At 46.9% G+C, this 20,009-nt stretch overlaps 1 protein-coding gene across 3 annotated transcripts in view; it reads right to left on the reverse strand.

The window, feature by feature from the left end:
• Vwa3a (von Willebrand factor A domain containing 3A) overlaps positions 1-20,009 on the reverse strand; it is a 57,194-nt gene that overhangs the window by 35,964 nt on the left and 1,221 nt on the right. For 2 of the 3 annotated variants that reach the window (XM_057777989.1, XM_057777987.1), the window contains exons 2-7: positions 16,167-16,290; positions 8,769-8,893; positions 8,587-8,664; positions 5,092-5,146; positions 1,772-1,870; positions 873-979 (exon numbers count right to left, since the gene is read on the reverse strand). In XM_057777989.1, coding sequence (XP_057633972.1) covers positions 873-979; positions 1,772-1,870; positions 5,092-5,146; positions 8,587-8,664; positions 8,769-8,893; positions 16,167-16,290 — 588 coding nt within the window. The remainder of the gene's footprint in view (positions 1-872; positions 980-1,771; positions 1,871-5,091; positions 5,147-8,586; positions 8,665-8,768; positions 8,894-16,166; positions 16,291-20,009) is intronic. The other variant, XM_057777988.1, reaches the window with a different exon arrangement.

A 20,009-nucleotide genomic window follows, 5' to 3' on the forward strand; every position in this document is an offset into this window, starting at 1 on the left:
CAGGAATGTCTCGTCCAAGCAAGGCTTATGGGAATATAGACTCCAGAAGGTCTTTTGCTCATGCTGTGCCTTCATATTGTTGCCGCTACATGCTCTTTTCTGGTTTCTGATATGTTGTATTTATATGTGGGGAGTCCCCTACTACCTGTACTGTAGTGCGTTTATCACATGGTTTCATCCTGATCTACTGGACATTTTCATTTGTGGATTGTCAAGAAGGTGACTCCTCCTTAAGCTGTATTATCTAGTTGATATTAAAAATGTTAGCTGATACAGAGTTTTGATGATTAAAAATGGACACAAAGAAATGCTACCCATGTCAGGGGTTATATATTCCCATTAAAAGCTGTCTTGGATTATAGTTTAGCCTAACGTTAGGGAAATAGCTGTATTTCTCCAGCTGCCCATATTTCTGCTGTTGGAACTTACTGTTGTGTGCTCCCCTACCTGCTGTAGTTTGGGGGTTTTCATCTTAAACATTCAGGGAAGTGTTAGGGACAGAGCTCAATGGGTAGTGTTTGCCCTGCATATATGCAGCCATCAGCAAGTATGCAGCCATCAGCAAGTATGCAGCCATCAGCATGTATGCAGTCATCAGCAAGTATGCAGCCATCAGCATGTATGCAACCATCAGCATGTATGCAGCCATGGCCTCCATCCCCAGCATCTCATAAACCAGGTGCCCACTTATGACCCTAGCACTCAGGAGGTGGAAGCAAGAAGATCAGAAGTTCAAGGCTACCCTCAGCCTTGAGGCCAGCCTGGGCCACACTAGGCCTTAGTTCAAGTGAATGAACAAACCAATACAAACAAATCAACATTCCACTGGATGGAGAAGTGAACATCCTGGTGGAGAACTGGCAGTCACTCACGTGGAGGTGCTGACTTCCACAGGGTCCAGCCAGAGGGTTTTGGTGGTGACACCGAAGGACAGGACATACAACTTTTCCTTGAGGCTCAGCTGCTCGTCAATGAGATTCTGTGAACAAAAGGAGACGAGTTATTCACAGAGCCAGGGTTCTGTGGACCCTGGCTACACAGCTACACTTTCTAGCATAGGCTGCCCTCATGGGTGGGGAGTTGCGCTGTGCTAACCAGTGCTGAATGAGGATGGCTGTCCCACATGGGGCCCCTCAAGGCTCTGCTCAACCTCCATAAAATACAAGCTGTTGCTAATGCAGTTGGTGCCTATCCCAGTCTATAAGCATTTCCATGGAGAGATGCCCTTCCACATTGCCTCACGTGTCTGTCTGAGTGGGATGTAGTCCTAGGGGTTCATCCTATGACAGCTGTGTGAGGTGGCCAGATTGTCCTCCCCACTTGCTTTACAGAGGAGATAGCAGGGTCATAGCCTGGAAGGGGTGGAGGGAGCTGGGATCTGGCTCCGTGTTTCTGTTTTGGAGATGTCCAAAGAAGCCAGTGTGGTTCTATGCTGCAACCATCCCCAGACAGATGAACGAGGACGGAACAGACTCCAGTCTACATCCTGTCTTGAGGGAACTTGGGCTTTTACTGGGGTGGGGTGTCTATCTGGGAGGCTCTGTTGTGGGGAGAATACTAGAAGTTCACACTGTCAGTGAAAATGAGTCTGTGGGGAGGTTTCACAGAATTCAACACATTTCTTCCCCTGGAGGTGCTAATTGAGGGAGGAACTGTTCTCCATGAACGGCCCTGGTTTGCATTTGCTAAACACACAGTGAGGTTGTGCAGCCGGCGGGGGAGGGTAGAGAAGCGGGAGGCTAGGGAGGTGCCCCTCATGCAGGAGACTCACTGTGAGGTCATTTTCGAATTCTTCTCTCTGAGCATCACTGCTGACCTGGGACGCACCGATGAGGAGTCCCACTCTTGCTCCCTTGATGAGGCCAAATGCCTAAAACCAAAGAGGAAATGTGCAAACAGCCCAGCCCTGCACTTTTGAGGCAGAAGTGTGAACAGCACTCTCACTGCAACAGAAAGATGTGGCAAGGTGGGAGCCCCATTCTACCAGAGAAAAAGCAAGACCCGAGGTCCTGCCGGGCTCCAGGTGCTGTTTGCTCTGGTTGGTGGCAGCCAACTCTTTCTAAGTGCCTCCTCCTGAAGCTATTGGCCAGACTCATGCAATAACACACATTGCTACATCAGTCATACAGTAACACACGTTGCTACATCAGTCTCATGCAATAACACTCATTGTTACATCAGCCTCGTACAATAACACACACCGTTACAACAGCCTCACACAATAACATGCATTGTTACATCAGTCTTGTACAATAACACGCATTGTTACATCAGTCTCATACAATAACACACATTGTTACATCAGCCTCATACAATAACACACATTGTTACATCAGCCTCATACAATAGCACACATTGTTACATCAGCCTCATACAGTAACACTCATTGTTATATCAGCCTCATAAATAACACATTGTTACATCAGCTTCATACAATAACACACATTGTAACATCAGCCTCATACAATAACATACATTGTTACATCAGCCTCATACAGTAACACACATTGTTATATCAGTCTCATACAATAACACACACTGTTACATCAGCGCATTGTTACGGAAAATTTATGGGAAAACACACTTTGGTGGATGTGATGCCTGATGTCTAATACTATCAGATTGTTTAACCTAATTCCTTTCTGTTCCTATTTATGTTTTATCTTCTCTGTGAAAGACAGACTCCTGAAGTTCAACAGCGGCCATAGTATTTCCTATGATGCCAGAAGAGGGCATCAGATCCCACTATAGATGGCTGTGAACCACCATGTGGTTGCTGGGACTCAAACTCAGGACCTCTGGAAGAGCAGCCAGTGCTCTTAACTGCTGCACCATCTATCCAGCCCATTACACTGATTTTTAAGTTGGTGTGCTGGCTGGTTTTTATGTCAGCCTGACACAGAGTCTTCTGAGATGAGGGAGCCTCAACTGAGAAAATACCTCCATAAGATCTGGCTGAAGGAAAGCCTGGAGGACATTTTTTAAACAAGTGATTGATGTGGAAGGGCTCACTGTAAGCCGTGCCACCCCTGGGCTGGTGAACCTCAGTGCTATAAAAGAGCAGGCAGAACAAACCATGAGGAGCAAGCCAGTAGGCAGCACTCCGTCATGGTCTTTGCATCAGCTCCTGCCTCCAGGTTCCCGCTCTGAGTGCCCTTACAATAGACAGCGATGTGAAAGGTTTTAGTCACAGTGATTCACCATCCAACTCTCAACCTACATTAGGGTTCTTGGGTTTTGGCACAATGGATGTTTGAGGCTGGATGGGTCTCTGCTGTGGCAAGCTGACCCGAACATTCCAGAGTGTTTAACAGTACCCTGGGTATTTCTAAACTAGATGTCAGGAGCACCTCCTCAGCACCAGCTGTGACAACCGAAAGTGTCTTCAGGCCTTGTCAAATGGCACCTGTGACAGCAAACTCACCACTACACACACATCAGTTGAAAATCAGTTCTACACCCATTCCATACCTGTTCCTCCCTTAGCCTTTCACAGTTCAGTCAATAGCTTTCAGCACTGGCTTAGGCACCCACAAATCCTGCCTGCTCAACTATTTCCTGAATCTATTTCATTCTGTCTTTGGCAGCACCTAACTCTAAGGCACCATGGTTTTCACCTTGCCTGTCCTATGCTCCTTTCTAGGCACTTAGCCTAGGTAGCAGCAGCCAGGCTGCTCCTTGGAAGCATGTCTTCCTGACTAGCCTCATCTCTGGTCTCCATATTGCTTCTTCTAGCCTGAGACTGCCCTGCTTCTTGCTTCTGGAATGGTACCTGATATTTATCTCATAAATATTCATTGTATTCTTGATTTACCTGATATTGATCCATAAATATTCCCATATGGTACTTATGATCCAAATGAAGGCTGGGTTTCCCCAGGGCATTGCCAGCCTCATGGAAACAGAAGTTAAAAGTTGGAGCTCCATCTCCTCCCTTTAAAATATAAGGAGGGGACTGGAGGGAAGGCTTAGCTGTTCAGGGAGCTAGCTGCTCTTCCAGGGGACCTGAGTTTCATTTCCAGCACCCACAGGGTGGCTCACAATGGTCAATCACTCCAGTTCCAGTGGACCTGATGCCCTGGCCCCCATGGGTACCAGGCACACATCTGGTGCACAGATATGTTTACAGGAAAAACTTTCATATACAGAAAATAAAATAATTATTTTTTAAAAACCTGTAAAAAATAAAGTGTAGAAAAGGGCCCGAGGAAATGACTCAGTTGGCTAAGAGAGCTTTCTGCTCTTGGGAGGACTGGTGCTTAGCTGCTAGTACCCAACCCACATCAGCTCACAATCCTCTGTAACCTTTACTCCAGGGCATCCAACACCTCTGAGGGCTCTCTCTCTCTCTCTCTCTCTCTCTCTCTCTCTCTTACGCGCGCGCGCGCGCGCGTGTGCACACACACACACACAGAAAAAGAGAGAGAATAAATCTTTCAAATGTACAAACGCTATCACAAGAGTTTGAAAACACACTATCAAAATTGTAGGATTTTCCCCATAAAAGTAATTGTAAGTGCATCTGAGGAGCCAGAGCCCAGTGGTACCAGACAGTTTCCTTTTTCTAGGGAAGTCAGAAAACAGGCCCCAAAGTAAACTAGGAAGATTTTGAACTCTGGACAATTAAGGTGAGAAGTTTGGAGCAGACCTGCTGGGGGCTACACCGCCTAGCTTGCAAGCCTGCTTTAGCCCCGCCCCCCCGGATGCCCCCCCCCTCGCGCCGCCCAGATGCACGTACACTCTTTCCCATCTGAGAGCCCACTCTGCCTTTCCATGTATTGCCACCTGTCTTCACAGACCACGATGTCTGGAAGCGCTAAACTCGCTCCTCCCAGCCCTCCTTGTTTACCCCGCCCTCCTGCCTCTGTTTCCCCAATCGTGAGCACTAGCCTCAGGCCTAGCCAGCTGGCATGCTTCATCCTTTGAATAAGAGGAACATAGTTGTGTCTGTGGATTCCATGCTTGCGGGCTAGGAAGTCTTTGTTTTAGTGGAAGCCAACTTTAGTTGTAACGCCATCGTCTGCAGGGCAAAGGGCTCTCCCTAAGCAGCCGGGCTGAGGATGCCGCGAGGAGCCCCACGAATGCCATTACCTTCTTGCTGTTTTCTGTGAGCCACCGCATCCTCCGCTGATAGAGCTTAATAGTGCTGAGGAGAGACCGGAGAGACTCATCACCAGGAGTTGTCACGCACAGGGGAAAGGGGCTAGGATTTTGCAAGTTCTGGTTACCTAAATTTTTAATTAAAACTTTCTCTTTTACTTTATTTTTTTGAGACAGAGTTTCACAGTATAGCCCTGACTTGCCTGGAACTTGCTATGTAGATCAGGCTGGCTTCAAACTCACCGAATGCTGTCTGCCTCTGCCTCCCTGCTGCTGGGTTAAAGGTGTGCATCACCATGCCTGGTCTTTTCTACATCTCTGAGAGAGAATCTTATTCTGCAGCCCAGATTGGTCTCAGACTCTCTCTTTTATTGTTTTTTACTTATAAAAATTAATTACTTTGTGTGTATGCATATTGGGGGAGAGGAGAGGAGGAGAAGGGAGGGAGGGAGGAAGAGTCTGTGTTCTGGGGCAAATGTGTTAATGGGAGGAGTCAGCTTCCCACCACCACCTTCAGGAGTTCAGGAATTCAGCTCAGCAACCCAGGCCTGTACAGCAGCCTTTACGCAAGGAGCCTTCTCGCCGGTTCAACCTCAGACACTGGTCCAACCTCAGGCTCTAGGTCTTGTGCCTCAGCCTCCCCACTCCGGAATTAGAGGCATGAGCTACCTCGTTGACTGAATTTTTAATTTTTTTTCTCTTTTGAGACAGGGTTTCTCTGTGTAGCTTTGGAGTCTGTCCTGGAACTCTCTCTGTAGACCATGCTGGGCCTGAACTCACAGAGTCTCTGCCTCTCGAGTGTTTGGATTAAAGGTGTGCGTCACTCCCGCCTGGCGGAATTTTTAATTTTTAAGGTCTTGTGGAGAATGTAAGGCAAACATAATAAAGAGATTGCTAAAGGTATGTGTTTGCCAGGGCACCATGGCACAGTGGTGGTGGTGGGGTGCCAGGGAGGGCAGGAGGCCCCTGTGCAGGGTCCGGGGCTTGGCTGCAGCTCTCCTATGAAGCAAGGTAGGGTACTAATGACTATGGATGAGCTGCTGGGACACATGCCTGGGAGGATGCGGGCAGCATTCTAGTGTGGAAGGTGGAGGGGCAAGCCTGCTCTTACTCAGATGAGTCTTTAAAAAATTTTTTTTGTGTGTTTTCGGGTGTTTTCCCTGGATATATCCACACCATGTGTATGCCTAGTGCCTAAGGAAGAGAGAAGTGGAAGATGGTATCAGACCTTCTGGAACTGGGGTTATGGGTAGCTGTGAGCATTCCTGAGACCGCTGGGATTCAAACTCAGGTCCTCTGCAAGGGCAACAAAGGCTCTTAGCCACTGAGCCTTCTCTTGGGCCCCTCAGATATGAGTCTTATAGAAGACATGGTTCCAAGTCTCCTGGGGACTGGCCATAGGAACAGTGGCAGGGAGCAGCCATTTCTTGGATTGATTAACAGAATATCAGTTTTTAAAAAGAAGCCAAGAGGATGTACTGACCACTGTGCCTACAGCAAAGCAACTGCCATGAAGGGGTGGACACCAGCAGGTGACAGGTGCTCATTGGAAGGCCTCAGTCACTGAATCTTACTGAGCTGCCTCACGGAGGGCAGCTGGGAGAGAAGAGCATGGGAGGCCAGAGGTTAATGGGCATGAATTCATGAGGCTGGAGGATCAGGCAGAATCATGATGGAGCCATGAGTGTGAACATATGGCTAAGACACGGAGCCTCACACTGAGACATGCTTGTGTTTGAGACTTTGCCATTTACAGATGTGTGAGCTTTGGAAGGTGTAGCAGCCTCACTGAATCCCAATGAGAAGGCTCATCATCTTCTACGTAAAGATAATTCCAGGAGTCTGTCCAAGTCAATGTGCCAAATGCCTGATTAGTTAAGCAGATTTGACTGTTCCTTAAGGATGTTGGTCTTTCTTTGTCAGGATGGTGACTGGTACATTACCCATGCTCTAGTGGGTGGCCCCACACATATGCATATATGGACAGAATTAACTGGACTTAGTGACATATCCAAAGGAAGAAGAGGAGGGGCTATGACATGAAGTTGGGAGGGGGTGTTAGGGGAAGAATCTGGGAGGAAATGAAGGGTAGATATGACCATATTTAATGGCATAATGTATTAAATTATCAAAGAACAAATTAAAAACAAAATGTTGGATTTATAATTCAAAACAACAGAGCCAAATATTATAGAGCTTTACGTATTTGCAGGGACACATACTGTTATCTAGTAACTTGGGAGGCTGAGGCAGGAGGATCTCAAGTTGACGGCCAGACTGAGTTACATAGACCCTGTCACAAACGAATGAACTAACTGAACATCATGGAGTTATTTAAAACCTTTCAAACATTCTGACCCCCAAAACTTTCTATAAAATTTATAAACATTTTGATAAACCCCACTAACTAGGTGCTGTATGAGCAACTGACTTTTGGTTAAAAGTGGTTTGACTTTGATAATTAGTTTGAGAATAATTCAGTGTTTTGGGCAGTTATAAAGATGAAATAAGATTTTGTAGGCAGTCCTTAGCCGAGTTTCTGGCACATTAATAAATGTTAGTTATTAATTATCATCATAACCTTTTGGGAAACCTTTGGCAGCAGTAATTATAGATCACAGATTACTGCAGCTACAGCTGGGATGGAGTCTTTTTCTTTTGTATTTTTCAAGACAGGGTTTCTCTGTGTAATAATCCTGGATATCCTGGAACTCACTCTGAAGACCAGTTTGGCCTTGAACTCACAGAGATCCGCTTGTCTCTGCCTCCTGAATGCTGGGATTAAAGACATGCACCACCGCCACCCAGAATGGGATGGAACCTTAAGACTTTTCTGTGTACAGATTATGGGAAGATGTTTGTGAGTGTGTGTGTGTATTTGTGTGTTTATGTGTGTGTGCACGCGTGAGTGTGCACCAGTGTGAACTCAAGTGTGTGTGCATGCTACTTGTGCTATCCAGATTGTTTTGGGTGGGGTTGGGGGAATGGCTCCTCAGTTAAGAGCACTTGGTGATCTTGTAGAGGACCCAGGTTCAATTCCCAGCACCCACCAGGCAGCTCATATCATCTGTAATTCCTGTTCTGGGGGAATTCAACACCCTCTTCTGGACTCTGTGGATACCAGGCACATATGTGTGTGCTCACATACATGTAGACAAGGCACCCACACACATAAAATAAAATAATTGGTTTGGGAGTTGGGCACATGCCTGTCTGACACACATCTGCAAAGGTGGGAGCCACACCAATCTGGCAGAGCCCTCGGCTATTAACCAGCGGATGAAGCTGGGTCATCTGGGGCATTCATCCAAGGGCACCTAGGAGATGCTGATCTAGCCCAACGTTTTCGTTTGGGAAGGGCAAATTCGAGGTAGACGAGATGAGCTTGTCTACCACCGAAATTGCTAGTCGGTCCCAGTTGTATGCAGGCCGTGAGATGAGAAAAAGCCTCACGCGTAGGGCGCTGAAGGACACTGGGAAACTTACTCGGAGAGCTTTGATTCAAAGTGGCGGATGGTCTGGGCGGAGAAATGCACTTTGGGCACAGCATCGCCACGCTCGTTCCTGGAAGAGCAAAGCTTCATTTGGGGTTTCTCAGGCTCAGGGCCGGGTGTGCCACTGCAGCCTTGGGGTGTTTGGGGGCAAGGATGGGAGGATGTCAGACTTACAGTTCAACTGTGCCGTGGCTTATCAGGTCAGGCAAGGTGAGTTTCTCAGACTTTAAGCTGTGAGTTGAGAGCCAGTCTTCAGAGTCTTCCAGGTCTGAGGCCTGAGTTTCACTTCCCTGCAGCCTCTGCAATGCACAAGCCAGAGTCACACAGTAAACAGTGGGAATCGGGGACACGGATAAGGGTGCAATTGGTTTCCTTCACACAGACACCCAAGGGCTGCGAAGTCTGGGAGCCTCTATCTCAAAGTATTCTAAAAAATTCTCCCTGCTAACTGGGAACATTGGTACATACCAGTAATCACAGCACTTGGGATACTCATCTGAAGTTCAAAGCCAGCCTGGGCTACAGAGCAAGACCCTGTCTCAAAACACCAACACCAGCAACGCAGCAACCACAAAGCTAATCTCCTTGCTGAGAGAGCATGTGAGCATGAAGCTGGTAACCCTGGAAACGCCACCTTCATATCAGGCCCCAAATGGGGTTCACAGAGTCAAGGGCAGCTCTGCGTGCGTGATCAGACACAATGACCAGACAACCCGATAGTAGAATCACAACTTCTGCAAAATAAATGGCCCAGAATGGCTGGGATTTCATCTATGACTGCTAGCTTCTCATGGTTTTGTGCCCCTGCTTCCAACCCAGGATCATCTGGAGAAAGTAAAATGTTTCCAGAACCAGTCAAGTAAAATGCTTCTGTTGAGTCTTTCCCATGCTCTCCCATGCCGAGAGCTTTTAGACAGAGGTGTTAGAGGAAGCCCTTTATTCGATTTAAAGTTTTCTATTTCCTATTCTACTGTCAAGTCCATGGCAAACACAAGCCACGTGGTCTGCCTCCCTTGTAGTGGGAGCGGTCTGGATATATTTCTGGTTTGTTCTCAGTGGGATGATCTTGTTTATTCCCACAGTCGTGTGCTCTAGATCTTTTCAGGTAAGTTCTGTCCCTAGCATTCTAACAGAGCCTCAGCAAACACTGCCTGGTCGAGCAGAGAGGGGGCCGTTCTAGCTCCACCCCAGAGACCAGAACTGGAGCTGTGAGTGAGTGGGTCCTGTTCATCACAGGACTCAGCCGTCAAATGCATAATGGCATCTTGTGCCTAGTGACATCTGCGTCATTCAGCACCAAGCTCAGGATGTGTGTGTGGTCCTGGTAGTGGAATTCAAGTCCCGTGACAAGCACTTAGCACTGATAATGTTTTCCAGAGCCAGCATGTAGACAGTCTTGACTTAAAACGGAGTCTGCCTTCCCTCATCCCTCTCTTCTGGGGTATTTCTGAGTCATTGCTTTGAACTGGTCCCATCCTTGGTGCTCGGGCTACAGTGCAAGTGAGAATATTCTTGTCTTCTCACAGTTTGTGCTCTAGTGTGGTCAGTGAAAAAGAAAGGAAATCAGGATGCAGGAGAGTGTCAGAAAGGCACATTTCTGCTAAGCAGCAGGGAAAGTGGCCAGAAAATGACTTGGGTGGTTTGGGAGGCCGTCTGGCTGAGCAGCAGTCAAACAAGGCCTCTGAGCCAGGCACTGAAGGCTAAGAAGGAGCCAGCCCTGAACACAGCCAGAGAGACACGTTCCAACCGCAGCCATGGAGGTATGAGAGGCTGGAGTGTGTGAAGGTGAGGGGGCAGCCAAGTGTTGGTGTAGTTGTGGTGGTTTGAGTGATCATGGTTCCCATAGGCTCATACGTTTGAATGCTTGGTCCCAACTGGTGAACTGTTTGGGAAGGATTGGGAGGTGTGGCCTTGTTGGAGGAGGGGTGTCACTGGGGGTGGGCTTTGAGGTCTCAAATGCAGGCCATGCTAGTTGGCTCTCTTCTCTGTCTCACGGTAGCTGTGTAACCTCTGCACGAAAAGCTCTCAGTTGCTGTTCTAGCACCATGACTGCTTGCCATGCTGTTGCCACGAGGGTCATGGGCCCTCTGTAAGGCTCACAACTAAATGCTTTCTTTTATAAGTTGCCGTGGTCACAGTGCTTTGTCATGGCAACAGAACACTAAGACAGTGGGAAAGCGGAAGTGGTGTGATAAAAGTACAGACTGCACAGGTACAAGCCTCACAAGAGCGCGTGCAAGGCAGGGTCAGCAAGAGCTCACTGGGTAACAGCGGCTGTGTTTGGGCTACAGAGGGATCTCAAAGACTGATGGAGTTGGACATAATTCACTTCACCTCATCTCAGGCAAAAGGCTGAGAAGCTATTGTTCACTAAGGGTCTGGAATCCAGCTCAGTCCCACTGTGAGACACATAGTGAGACATATACAAACACACACACACAGCACACAGATACAAATATACACATATACACACACCGCACAGACAGATACATACCACACAGACACACACCATACAGACACATACATACCACACACACACACCCTACACAGAGATGCAGACACACACACCATACACACAGACACAGATTCAAACAGTCATATAGATGTTGTGGGATATTTGTACAATTTATGAAAATATATTGCTGTGATTGGCATAATAAAAAGCTGAATGGAAAAGAAAAAAAAAGCTGAATGGTCAGTAGCTAGGCAGGAGGTACAGGCTGGGCTTCAGAGGCAGAAAGAGGACTTGGAAAGAAGGTGGAGTTGCCTGTCAGATACAGAGGAAACAGTATGGGCAGTATGGAGAGGGCAGTTACATATGTCACAGTTATAAATGGCACAGTTACATATGGCGCCCAAGATCGAGGCACCTATTCCCACAAAGGTTCTGAGAAAGCTGAAACAAACAAGCAAACATGGTTTCTTAGTAACCTGGTGCTCGTAGTAAGTACACAGAGGCACAGCTCTGCTGTATAGCGAGCACTTGAGTAGCTCACGTGCTAAGTAGAAGCAGCGTGCTAAGTCAAAACGCTTGCCACATCCCTCCAACTTCCCAGAGAAGGGGTGGTTAAATGCAGCTCCTGGTTAAACACAGCTCCCAACCATACTGCAGGCTTAAGGCTGGCTCTCATGGACAAAAGAGTGGGCAGTCAGTCAGCCATGTGCTAAGCAGAGTGGCAGGGTGGGTTTAAAGCTTGGCTCACATGATCAGAGGAGGCATAGGAAAACAGACCAGACCAAAAATATCCTTTAAATGGATACAGTAAAAAAAAAGTGTATAGACAGTCATAAAAATAATTTAAGATAATAAAATCTTTAAAGACAGAGTAGAGTAATATAAAAAGAATAAGCCACATAAATACAGGAAATACACAGGGTATCTGGATTCTGTATAGTATTATGTTGACTTTGAATTTTTTGCATGCTGATGAGTGAATGGCAGCTGCTGAGAGACACTGGACTGTCTCTCATGAAGAAACTGCTGAATTAAATCAGCTTATATAATTTAGGGATGTCTTAACTTTAGAATGGAAATCAGTATATGTGTTACATTGCGGGGGAGGATATGCTCTTGTTTTCACAGGAAACAAAAAGCTATGGATTGCTTCAAAATTAATAAAGATCAGATTTGATCGGGGGAGACCTCCTGAGGATTTGGCTACAGACATGAGGGAAAAAGCCAAGAAAGACTACAGGACAGGTGGTGTATAAATTGATTCCTTGTCATAGGAACAGCTCTGAGACTGGAAGAGACATGATAAACCTTGCTGGCTACAGAGTTCTCATGACTTATTATTGCATGACATCCTTTCATATGGCATGGATAGAGATTTATATTATAGTTATAAAGTTATGGTTATATTAAAGTTATATAGTTATGGTTATAAGGTCCAGACATAACTTATAAAGTTTACAAATGCCTTTTTATTGTTCGATATAAAAAAATCACCTTTAGCTGACTTGTGCACACTGCCCATTCCATACTAGTGCTAATACAGATATACATATTACCTTTAAAAGTTTGTGTGTTTTCAGAAAAAAAGGACCAGACACCAATGAAGACAAGTAGCCCAGGTGATTCAGCCTCTCAGAATGCCTCCGTTGCAGGCTCCTCAAAATTCTGCATCCAGAACAACTTCAAATCTGCTAGATGAGATGGTTCAGCCTCACTCATTACTTCAGCCAGGACTTCAGATAAGTCCTGTACTTTCCCATTACAGAGACTGGACAACAAATGATACAGCTAGCTCTCCCAGGACTTGATGATTATCGCAATTTTATCAGGGTCCCCTAAAGGTGCTATTACCCCCAGACATAAAACTTTAAATTCATCAAGATAGATAATAGAACATTTTCTCCAAACATGCCAAATACAAATGAACTAGACATTGTGAATGTAATTCTTACCTGATAATTTTTCTTATTGTATATAGTTTTACTATGTTTGAGTCAAAACCTTTCCTTTTCATTTAGACAAAGGGGGGAAATATTGTGGGATATTTGTACACTGTTTGAAAATGTGATTGGTTTAATAAAAACCTGAACTGCTAATAGTTAGGCAGGTGGTATAGGCGGGACTTCTGGAGACAGAGAGAACTCCGGGGAAGAAGGCGGAGTCGCCAGTCAGATGTGGCAGAAGCAGCATGAGCAGTATGGAGAGATGAGGTAACGAGTCACACACAGAATGTAGTTTAAAATAAATGGCTTAATTTAAATTATAAGAGCTAGTGGGACAAGCCTAAGCTAAGGCCAAAATTTCGTAATTAATATTAAGTCTCCGTGTCATTATTTGGGAGCTAGCAGTACAGAGAAAGACTTGTTACACTTATACACACGTACATACACACACATACACACGCATGCACATATGCACACACACACACACACATTATGTGAAATGGAAATGGCCTGAATTCAGCTCAAAGATCCCTTCTGGGTACATACTTGACCTTGGTGGTCTGTCTTTGGATCTGCATGTGTCAGGGCTCTTACCGGAGCAGGCAAGCTGCTGGTCCGAGGCTGAAATCTGTCTACTGCAGGGGAATGGCACTCTGCAGAGAACAGAGGACACAGGAGGAACACAGCACACGGGCGTCTCCGTGTCTCCGCTTTCTTGCGAAGCAGTGCCCCCTTCTCTTTAGCTGTGTGAGGCTAGGGCACAGAATGTGAGTGACCCTAGTTCTCAAAGGGGGGTTCTTTGAACTCAGATTTGGCTGTCAGCGGAGGGCTGGCACCAAACAAAGACAGCGAAAATAAAAGGCTGTTAGCACATTCCAGCTCCCTGGTGTCGCTCACCTTGCATTCTTTTAGTTCCGAAAAGAAATTAGCAAGTGCTCTCGGGATGTGTGAAAACACACTCCTAATGATGTGTGAAAACACACTCCTAATGACTGCAAACACTAACACCGCGCCTAGGATGTGCGGCGCACCCTCCATTTAATAAAGTTAAGTAATCCCGGGAGAGCGTCACTTTTCTGACGAGGAAGCTGAGGCAGAGAACTGAAGTCATTTGCCCAAGGTCACACAGCTAACGAGGGTGGCGGAGCTGGGGTTTATTGGAAAGCTCTATCAAGTCAAGTTTGTAGCAAGCACACTTCACGGCTTCTCTGAACATCAACTTTAGTGTCTGCACGAGAGTCCTTCTCATTGTGGGATTCAACCCCAAGAAAGCCCCTCCTGCCTTTGAGAGGCTCGGTGCGGTGCCAGAGATCACAGTTCCAGCCCTAGGCTTCAGGAAACCAGGCTCTGTATCCTCCACTAGGTGGCACTGTTCCCTTCCAGGACACCTTGAACATGACACTAATCATGCACCCTTTTTCCATCTTGCACTTGAAATGGTGTGCCATGTTTTAGGCTGTGGCTTTTGCCCTGTAGATACCTAAAAGCCCATCGCTACAAACATTGCTTGTGACTGAGGGCCCTGCCGCTATTCTGTTGAAGTGCACACTTTCCATTTTAAAATTTATATATATATATATATATATATATATATATATATATATATGTGTGTGTGTGTGTGTGTGTGTGTGTGTGTGTGCATATATATGTGTGATGTGTGTATATATATCTTTCAGTACTATATTTACTTATTTATTATAAATCTATACATTGGTTGTTCTAGATAGGGTCTCTATGTGTAGCCCTGCCTGTCCTGGAACTGGATTTGTAGACCAGGCTGGCCTTGAACTCAGAGATCCACCTGCCTCTGCCTCCTGAGAGCTGGGATGAAAGGCGTGCGCCACCACCGCCGGCCCATACAATATATTGTTTTCCCCATGTCCGAACTCCTCCCAGATCTTCCTCCAACTTTATGCTCTCTCTTGGAAAAACTACAAAAACGAAAATCAAAACAAGCAAACAAGATACCATTAAGACAAAAAAACATGCCCAAACAAAACACAAAATTCTACAATTAATTAAAATAATTAAGTTCCTTTTGTGTTGGCCAGCTACACCTAGGCATGGGGCCTGCCCAGGAGTGTGGCTGATATACCCAGCGACATTCCCTTGGAGAGACTGACTTTCCCTTTGCCTGTGGGCATCAGCTGCAAGTAGGTTCTTGGCTGGGGTGGGACCTTGTGTCTGAAGTGGACACTTTGCATGGAGAGCACTATGGGCTCAGCGTTGGGAAACCAGAACTCTCCCACTGCTGAGGGGAGAAACGAGAGGCCTGTCTGTATCTGATAAAGTCAGGTGTGTCCCACAGCTGGAAAGGGAGTTGCTCTGGTATGAAATCAGATGAAACAAAGACCCACGTCACTGGCAACTACCCATAGATCCTCATTTCTTTTTTTCCTTTTTAGAAATGGTCTTGAGTGTCCCAGACTGACCTCAAACTCACTCTGCAGCAGAGAGCTGAGTTTGGCCTCGAATTCCTGATCCTCTTGCCTCCACCTCTAGAGTGCTGGGATTTTAGGTCAGTGCCACCATGCTTGGTTTTCTTGTTTCTATTACTTGAGAAAGGTAGAAGCTGGCTTTTTTTCTGGTTGTTTAGTTGCTGGCATCATGACTATAGGGGGGGACGCCCTTTGACTGGTGTTTTCGGAGTCTAGTGTGGATTAGCAGGTGGGTGCTCCCTGCCTTGCACTCACAACCTGGGAGGACAATGGCTTCCATAGTAGAGAGAATTCTGAGTCGTGCGTGACTGTAGGAAGATAGTTCACTTCTCAGAGTGAGCCTGAAACCAGCATGGCGCTTTTGCTTTCTTTCCTTAAGTTAAGCCTTCTGCCCTGACTCTCCTGTTCCCACAGTGCTTCCTGAAGTGGACTTCAGGACCTAGCTCTTATAGAGTCTTACAAGGTAATCTCAGCAAGGGAAGCTTTCAAATCAAATGCTTCAGGCTTTGATAATGAAACCAGAATTCTCACAGGCTCCTAAATACCTAACGATGTTCCTGGAGGCCAAAGGGCTCTACGGCCAGTACAGAAACTCCCTGTTTCTGTATAGAACCCAGGGGCTAGAGAGGAATGCTTGATGACATTCACATTCCTACTGAAGGAAGGGTTCAGTACATCCCACGTCCCCCGCGGATTTGAAAGCATCACTGGTGAACAGAAGCACTATGGTTGTTACCAGTAGGTCCTGGGTCTGGTTAACATGTGTAACCAGCAATCCATCATCTGGATTTTGGGCACGTGCGTTCATGGCCTTCTGGTCTGGTTGCTTCTGTGGATCTCTGTCAGTCTTTCTGTCCATGCTACAAAACAAAGTGATTCTATGAGCGCTTGGCACCGTGGCACCTCTCTGCCAGGAGCGTCTCCCCCACCCCGACCCCAGCACCCGGCTCCTAAAAGGACCCAGAAACACTCTTAGTTCTGTGTGGAAATTGAAAGGATTACTACAGAGTTTTGATTTAAAAAAAAATGTGGTTTATGAGTTTTTGTTTTGTTTTTTTACAGTTTAGGTTGATCTCAAAAGCCCTAGTCTATGTTAAGATGTAGTAATGACCATTTATCCGGTCTCTCTTCGGGATTCATTCCCCCTCAATTCTCACGAGCAAACTCTTGCTGCTATAGTCATTTAGAACTCCAGAGAATCATATTTATTAGGTATTTCCTAGAAATGTATTACCCTGACTATGGAAGATATGACTGTTTGAGCTGCACAGAGAAATCCTGTCTCGAAAAACAAACAAATAAAAAAAAAAAAACCCAGCTAACCCCAATCAACCAAAACAAAACAATCGGGCACTGTTCCCTTTATACCGTACACTGCGTAAGAGTGGAAGATGAGACCAGGATTGTGATTGTTGTTTTGGAGATAGAGTCAGGTGACAAGTCATGGCTTTGAAAGTGTAGGTTTTCCTGCCTCAGCCTTTTGAGTGCTGAGGTTACAGGTGTGTGGCACCATCTCCAGGGAAAAGACAAGGACAGAAGGGACAGGGCGGGTCTTGCTTCTTGGATTTCTATTTACCCCCGGAACTTGTAGAACTCACTCACTGTATACTTTTAGGTCCTGTGAGATCGACGACTCATTTCAATTCCCTCCCCTCCCCAGTAAGCACGCTGGCTCATGAACATGTCTGTCACTTGCATCTCCCCCTCCCCACCAAACTCTAAGACACAGGCTGTGAGAGGCAGAACAGGGCTGCGGCATCACCGTGAACTCAGGGCTCCTTAGCTTATGCCAGTTGGCAGCTGTTAGTTCCTTTCTGTTCTGTGACTTTCACTTAGCGGTTGCTTGTTTTCAGGGAAGCTCCAGAACAAAGCGGCTTCTCCTTAGCTAGATTTCCTTGGAGATCATTCCAATGGCGGAGACGGTGAAAACCTCCCAGAACACTACCCCGGGGTCTTGGTCCCTTTTCCTTGGGGAGTGATTAACAGTTTTCAGTGAATTAACAGGCCTAACCCTCTGGATCCTGGGTGACTTGGGGGCAAATGGAGGTCTGACAACATAAAGCTACCAAAGCAGTGTTAGAAAGAGCCCTGAACTTTTGGTTTTTCAGTTGAGAACTGGATGGGAATTGTACTCACCACCCTGCCCACTAACTCCACTGTCAAAAGCGGGGGGGGGGGGGTTATGGATAGATGGATGGATGGATGGATGGATGGATGGAGAGAGGGAGGAAAACTGTTCAGACTATATTGTATGAGAAAAGAATCTGTTTAATAAAAGGGAAATGTAGCCGGGTGGTGGTGGCTCACGCCTTTAATCCCAGCACTCGGGAGGCAGAGGCAGGCGGATCTCTGTGAGTTTGAGGCCAGCCTGGTCTACAAGAGCTAGTTCCAGGACAGGAACCAAAAGCTACGGAGAAACCCTGTCTCGAAAAATCCAAATAAATAAATAAATAAATAAATAAATAAAATAATAAAAGGGAAAAATAATCTTTTTTCATATCAAGCTGGGGGGGGAGGGTTTGTTTCAGCTTTGCTTGTTTCCGGGTTGCAGCCCATCATCCAGGGAGGCCAAGGCAGGAATCCAGAGGTGGGAACTGAAGCAGGGGCCATGAAGGCACACTCCTTACTGGCTTGCTCCCCATAGCTTCCTGTTCCAGCTGCTTCCTGATCCAGTCCAGAACCACCTGCCCAGAGGTGGCACCACCCACAGTGGGCTGGGCCCTCTTAATCAAGAAAGTGATTGAGGCATTTTCTCACAAGGTCTCCCTTTCCCAGATAACGGGAGTTTGTGACAGGCTGATGAGAGCCAACCAACGCTGTTGTTAAACCATGAGCTGCACCTTGGAGTACTTCAGTGTGGGGTTGGGAGCAGCCATTCACCCCTTGTACTTCAGTAGTGTGCCTCTTGGGGGCCAGAGAGCGTTGCCTTCCGGTAGGCTTGTCTGAGCCCCTAACTGGAGCCGCACACCTCTGCACACCGCTGCAATGTCGCTCTCCTTTCTGTAGCCCGTGTCTGTATCTCACCTTCTCCGTGTTTACTGTCTGCTCCGTTTCTCCCTCTGGAGACAGTTGCGGGCAGGAGCGCTGAACCGTTCACCACTAGACTGTTGTGCATAAACAGTCCTAGCGAGCAGCAGCTGCTCAGCAAGGCTCAATGGGCAAAGAGTAGCACCGCCCTAGGGAGTGGGCTTGGGGCTCATGCGCTTTAATTTTTAAAAAGATTTATTTTACTCGTTTGAACATTTTGCTTGCCCTGTATGTGTGTGTCTGGTCCTGAAGGAGGTCAGAAGAGGACAGTGGACCCCTGGAACTGGAGTTACAGTTGTGAGCTTCCATGTGGGTGCTGGGAACTGAACCTGGGTCCTCTGAAAGAGCAGCCAGTGCTCTTACCTGCTGAGTCCTCTGTTTTCACCCTTAATCTACAGAGCCTGCTGCTCTCTGGGTTCCTCGGGCTCCCCTGTTGTCAGTGTATGTAATGTGCTGTCTCTTGGCTCTAAATCTTATTCAAGGAGAAAACCCACCAGATACAGGAGAATGTCAGGATGTCCCCCAGGACAAACTGGCTACTGTAGTGTACTTTTATGAGAAAACATCTTTAATCCACGAGGAAAAAAACTTTTTAAAAATGCTATCCTCATTGGGCATAGGGACACATGTCTTTAATCCCACCAATTGGTGGGCAGAGGCAGGCAGGTATCTGTGAATTAGAGGCTAGCCTGGTTTACATAGTGGGCCAAGACAGCCAGAGCTACACATGAGACCCTGTGTTAGTAAAAATAAAAAATAAAATAATGCTATCCTCATAACTCATGAGGACCTAGAGCCGCTCTTGACAGCTTGATGAAATGCCTGTTCCTCTCTCCGTGGGTGCAGGATCTCCCCCAGTCCGCATCTACCCTCTCTCCATGGGTGCAGGGTCTCCTCCAGTCAGCATCTACCCTCTCTCTGCAGGTGTGTGGGGTCTCCCCTACTCAGCATCTACTCTCTCTCTGCGGGTGTGTGTGGGGTCTCCCCTACTCAGCATCTAGTCTCTCTCTGTGGATGCGGGATTCCCCTGTCAGCATCTACCCTCTCTTCGTGGGTGCGGAGTCTACCCCCAGTCAGCATCTACCCTCTCTCTGCGGGTGTGGGGTCTCCCTACTCAGCATCTACCCCTTTCTCCTCCATCCGGTTCAGGCTGTTGTCTGGCGGTCCAATCAGTCTCAGCATCCATTTTCCAATCACTGTGATCATCTTCAATGCAGGGGTGGAGTTCAGCAGAAATGCCCTGGGGATGCACTGCCCTGCGTGACTGCAGGGGCCCAGAGGAGAGTCTTTGAACTGATCCCTTGGGCAGATTAGCATTTTGGTCAAAGCACCTTGTTACTGTATAAAAGAAGGCCTGGGGCTAACTTCCCAGGTGGTTAACAGCGGAAGCTAGGATGCTCCCAAATATTTATTCATGAAAGGCCTTCTGGAGGGCTGACATTTTTACACTTATCTATGTTTTTATTTAGTGTATATGAATGTGTGTGTGTGTGTGAATGTGTGTGTACCGGCACGTACATGCCAGTGTACCTGCGGCCAAGGGACAACTTGG

Source organism: Chionomys nivalis, chromosome 8, assembly GCF_950005125.1.
Source record: "Chionomys nivalis chromosome 8, mChiNiv1.1, whole genome shotgun sequence".
Classification (NCBI taxonomy): domain Eukaryota; kingdom Metazoa; phylum Chordata; class Mammalia; order Rodentia; family Cricetidae; genus Chionomys; species Chionomys nivalis.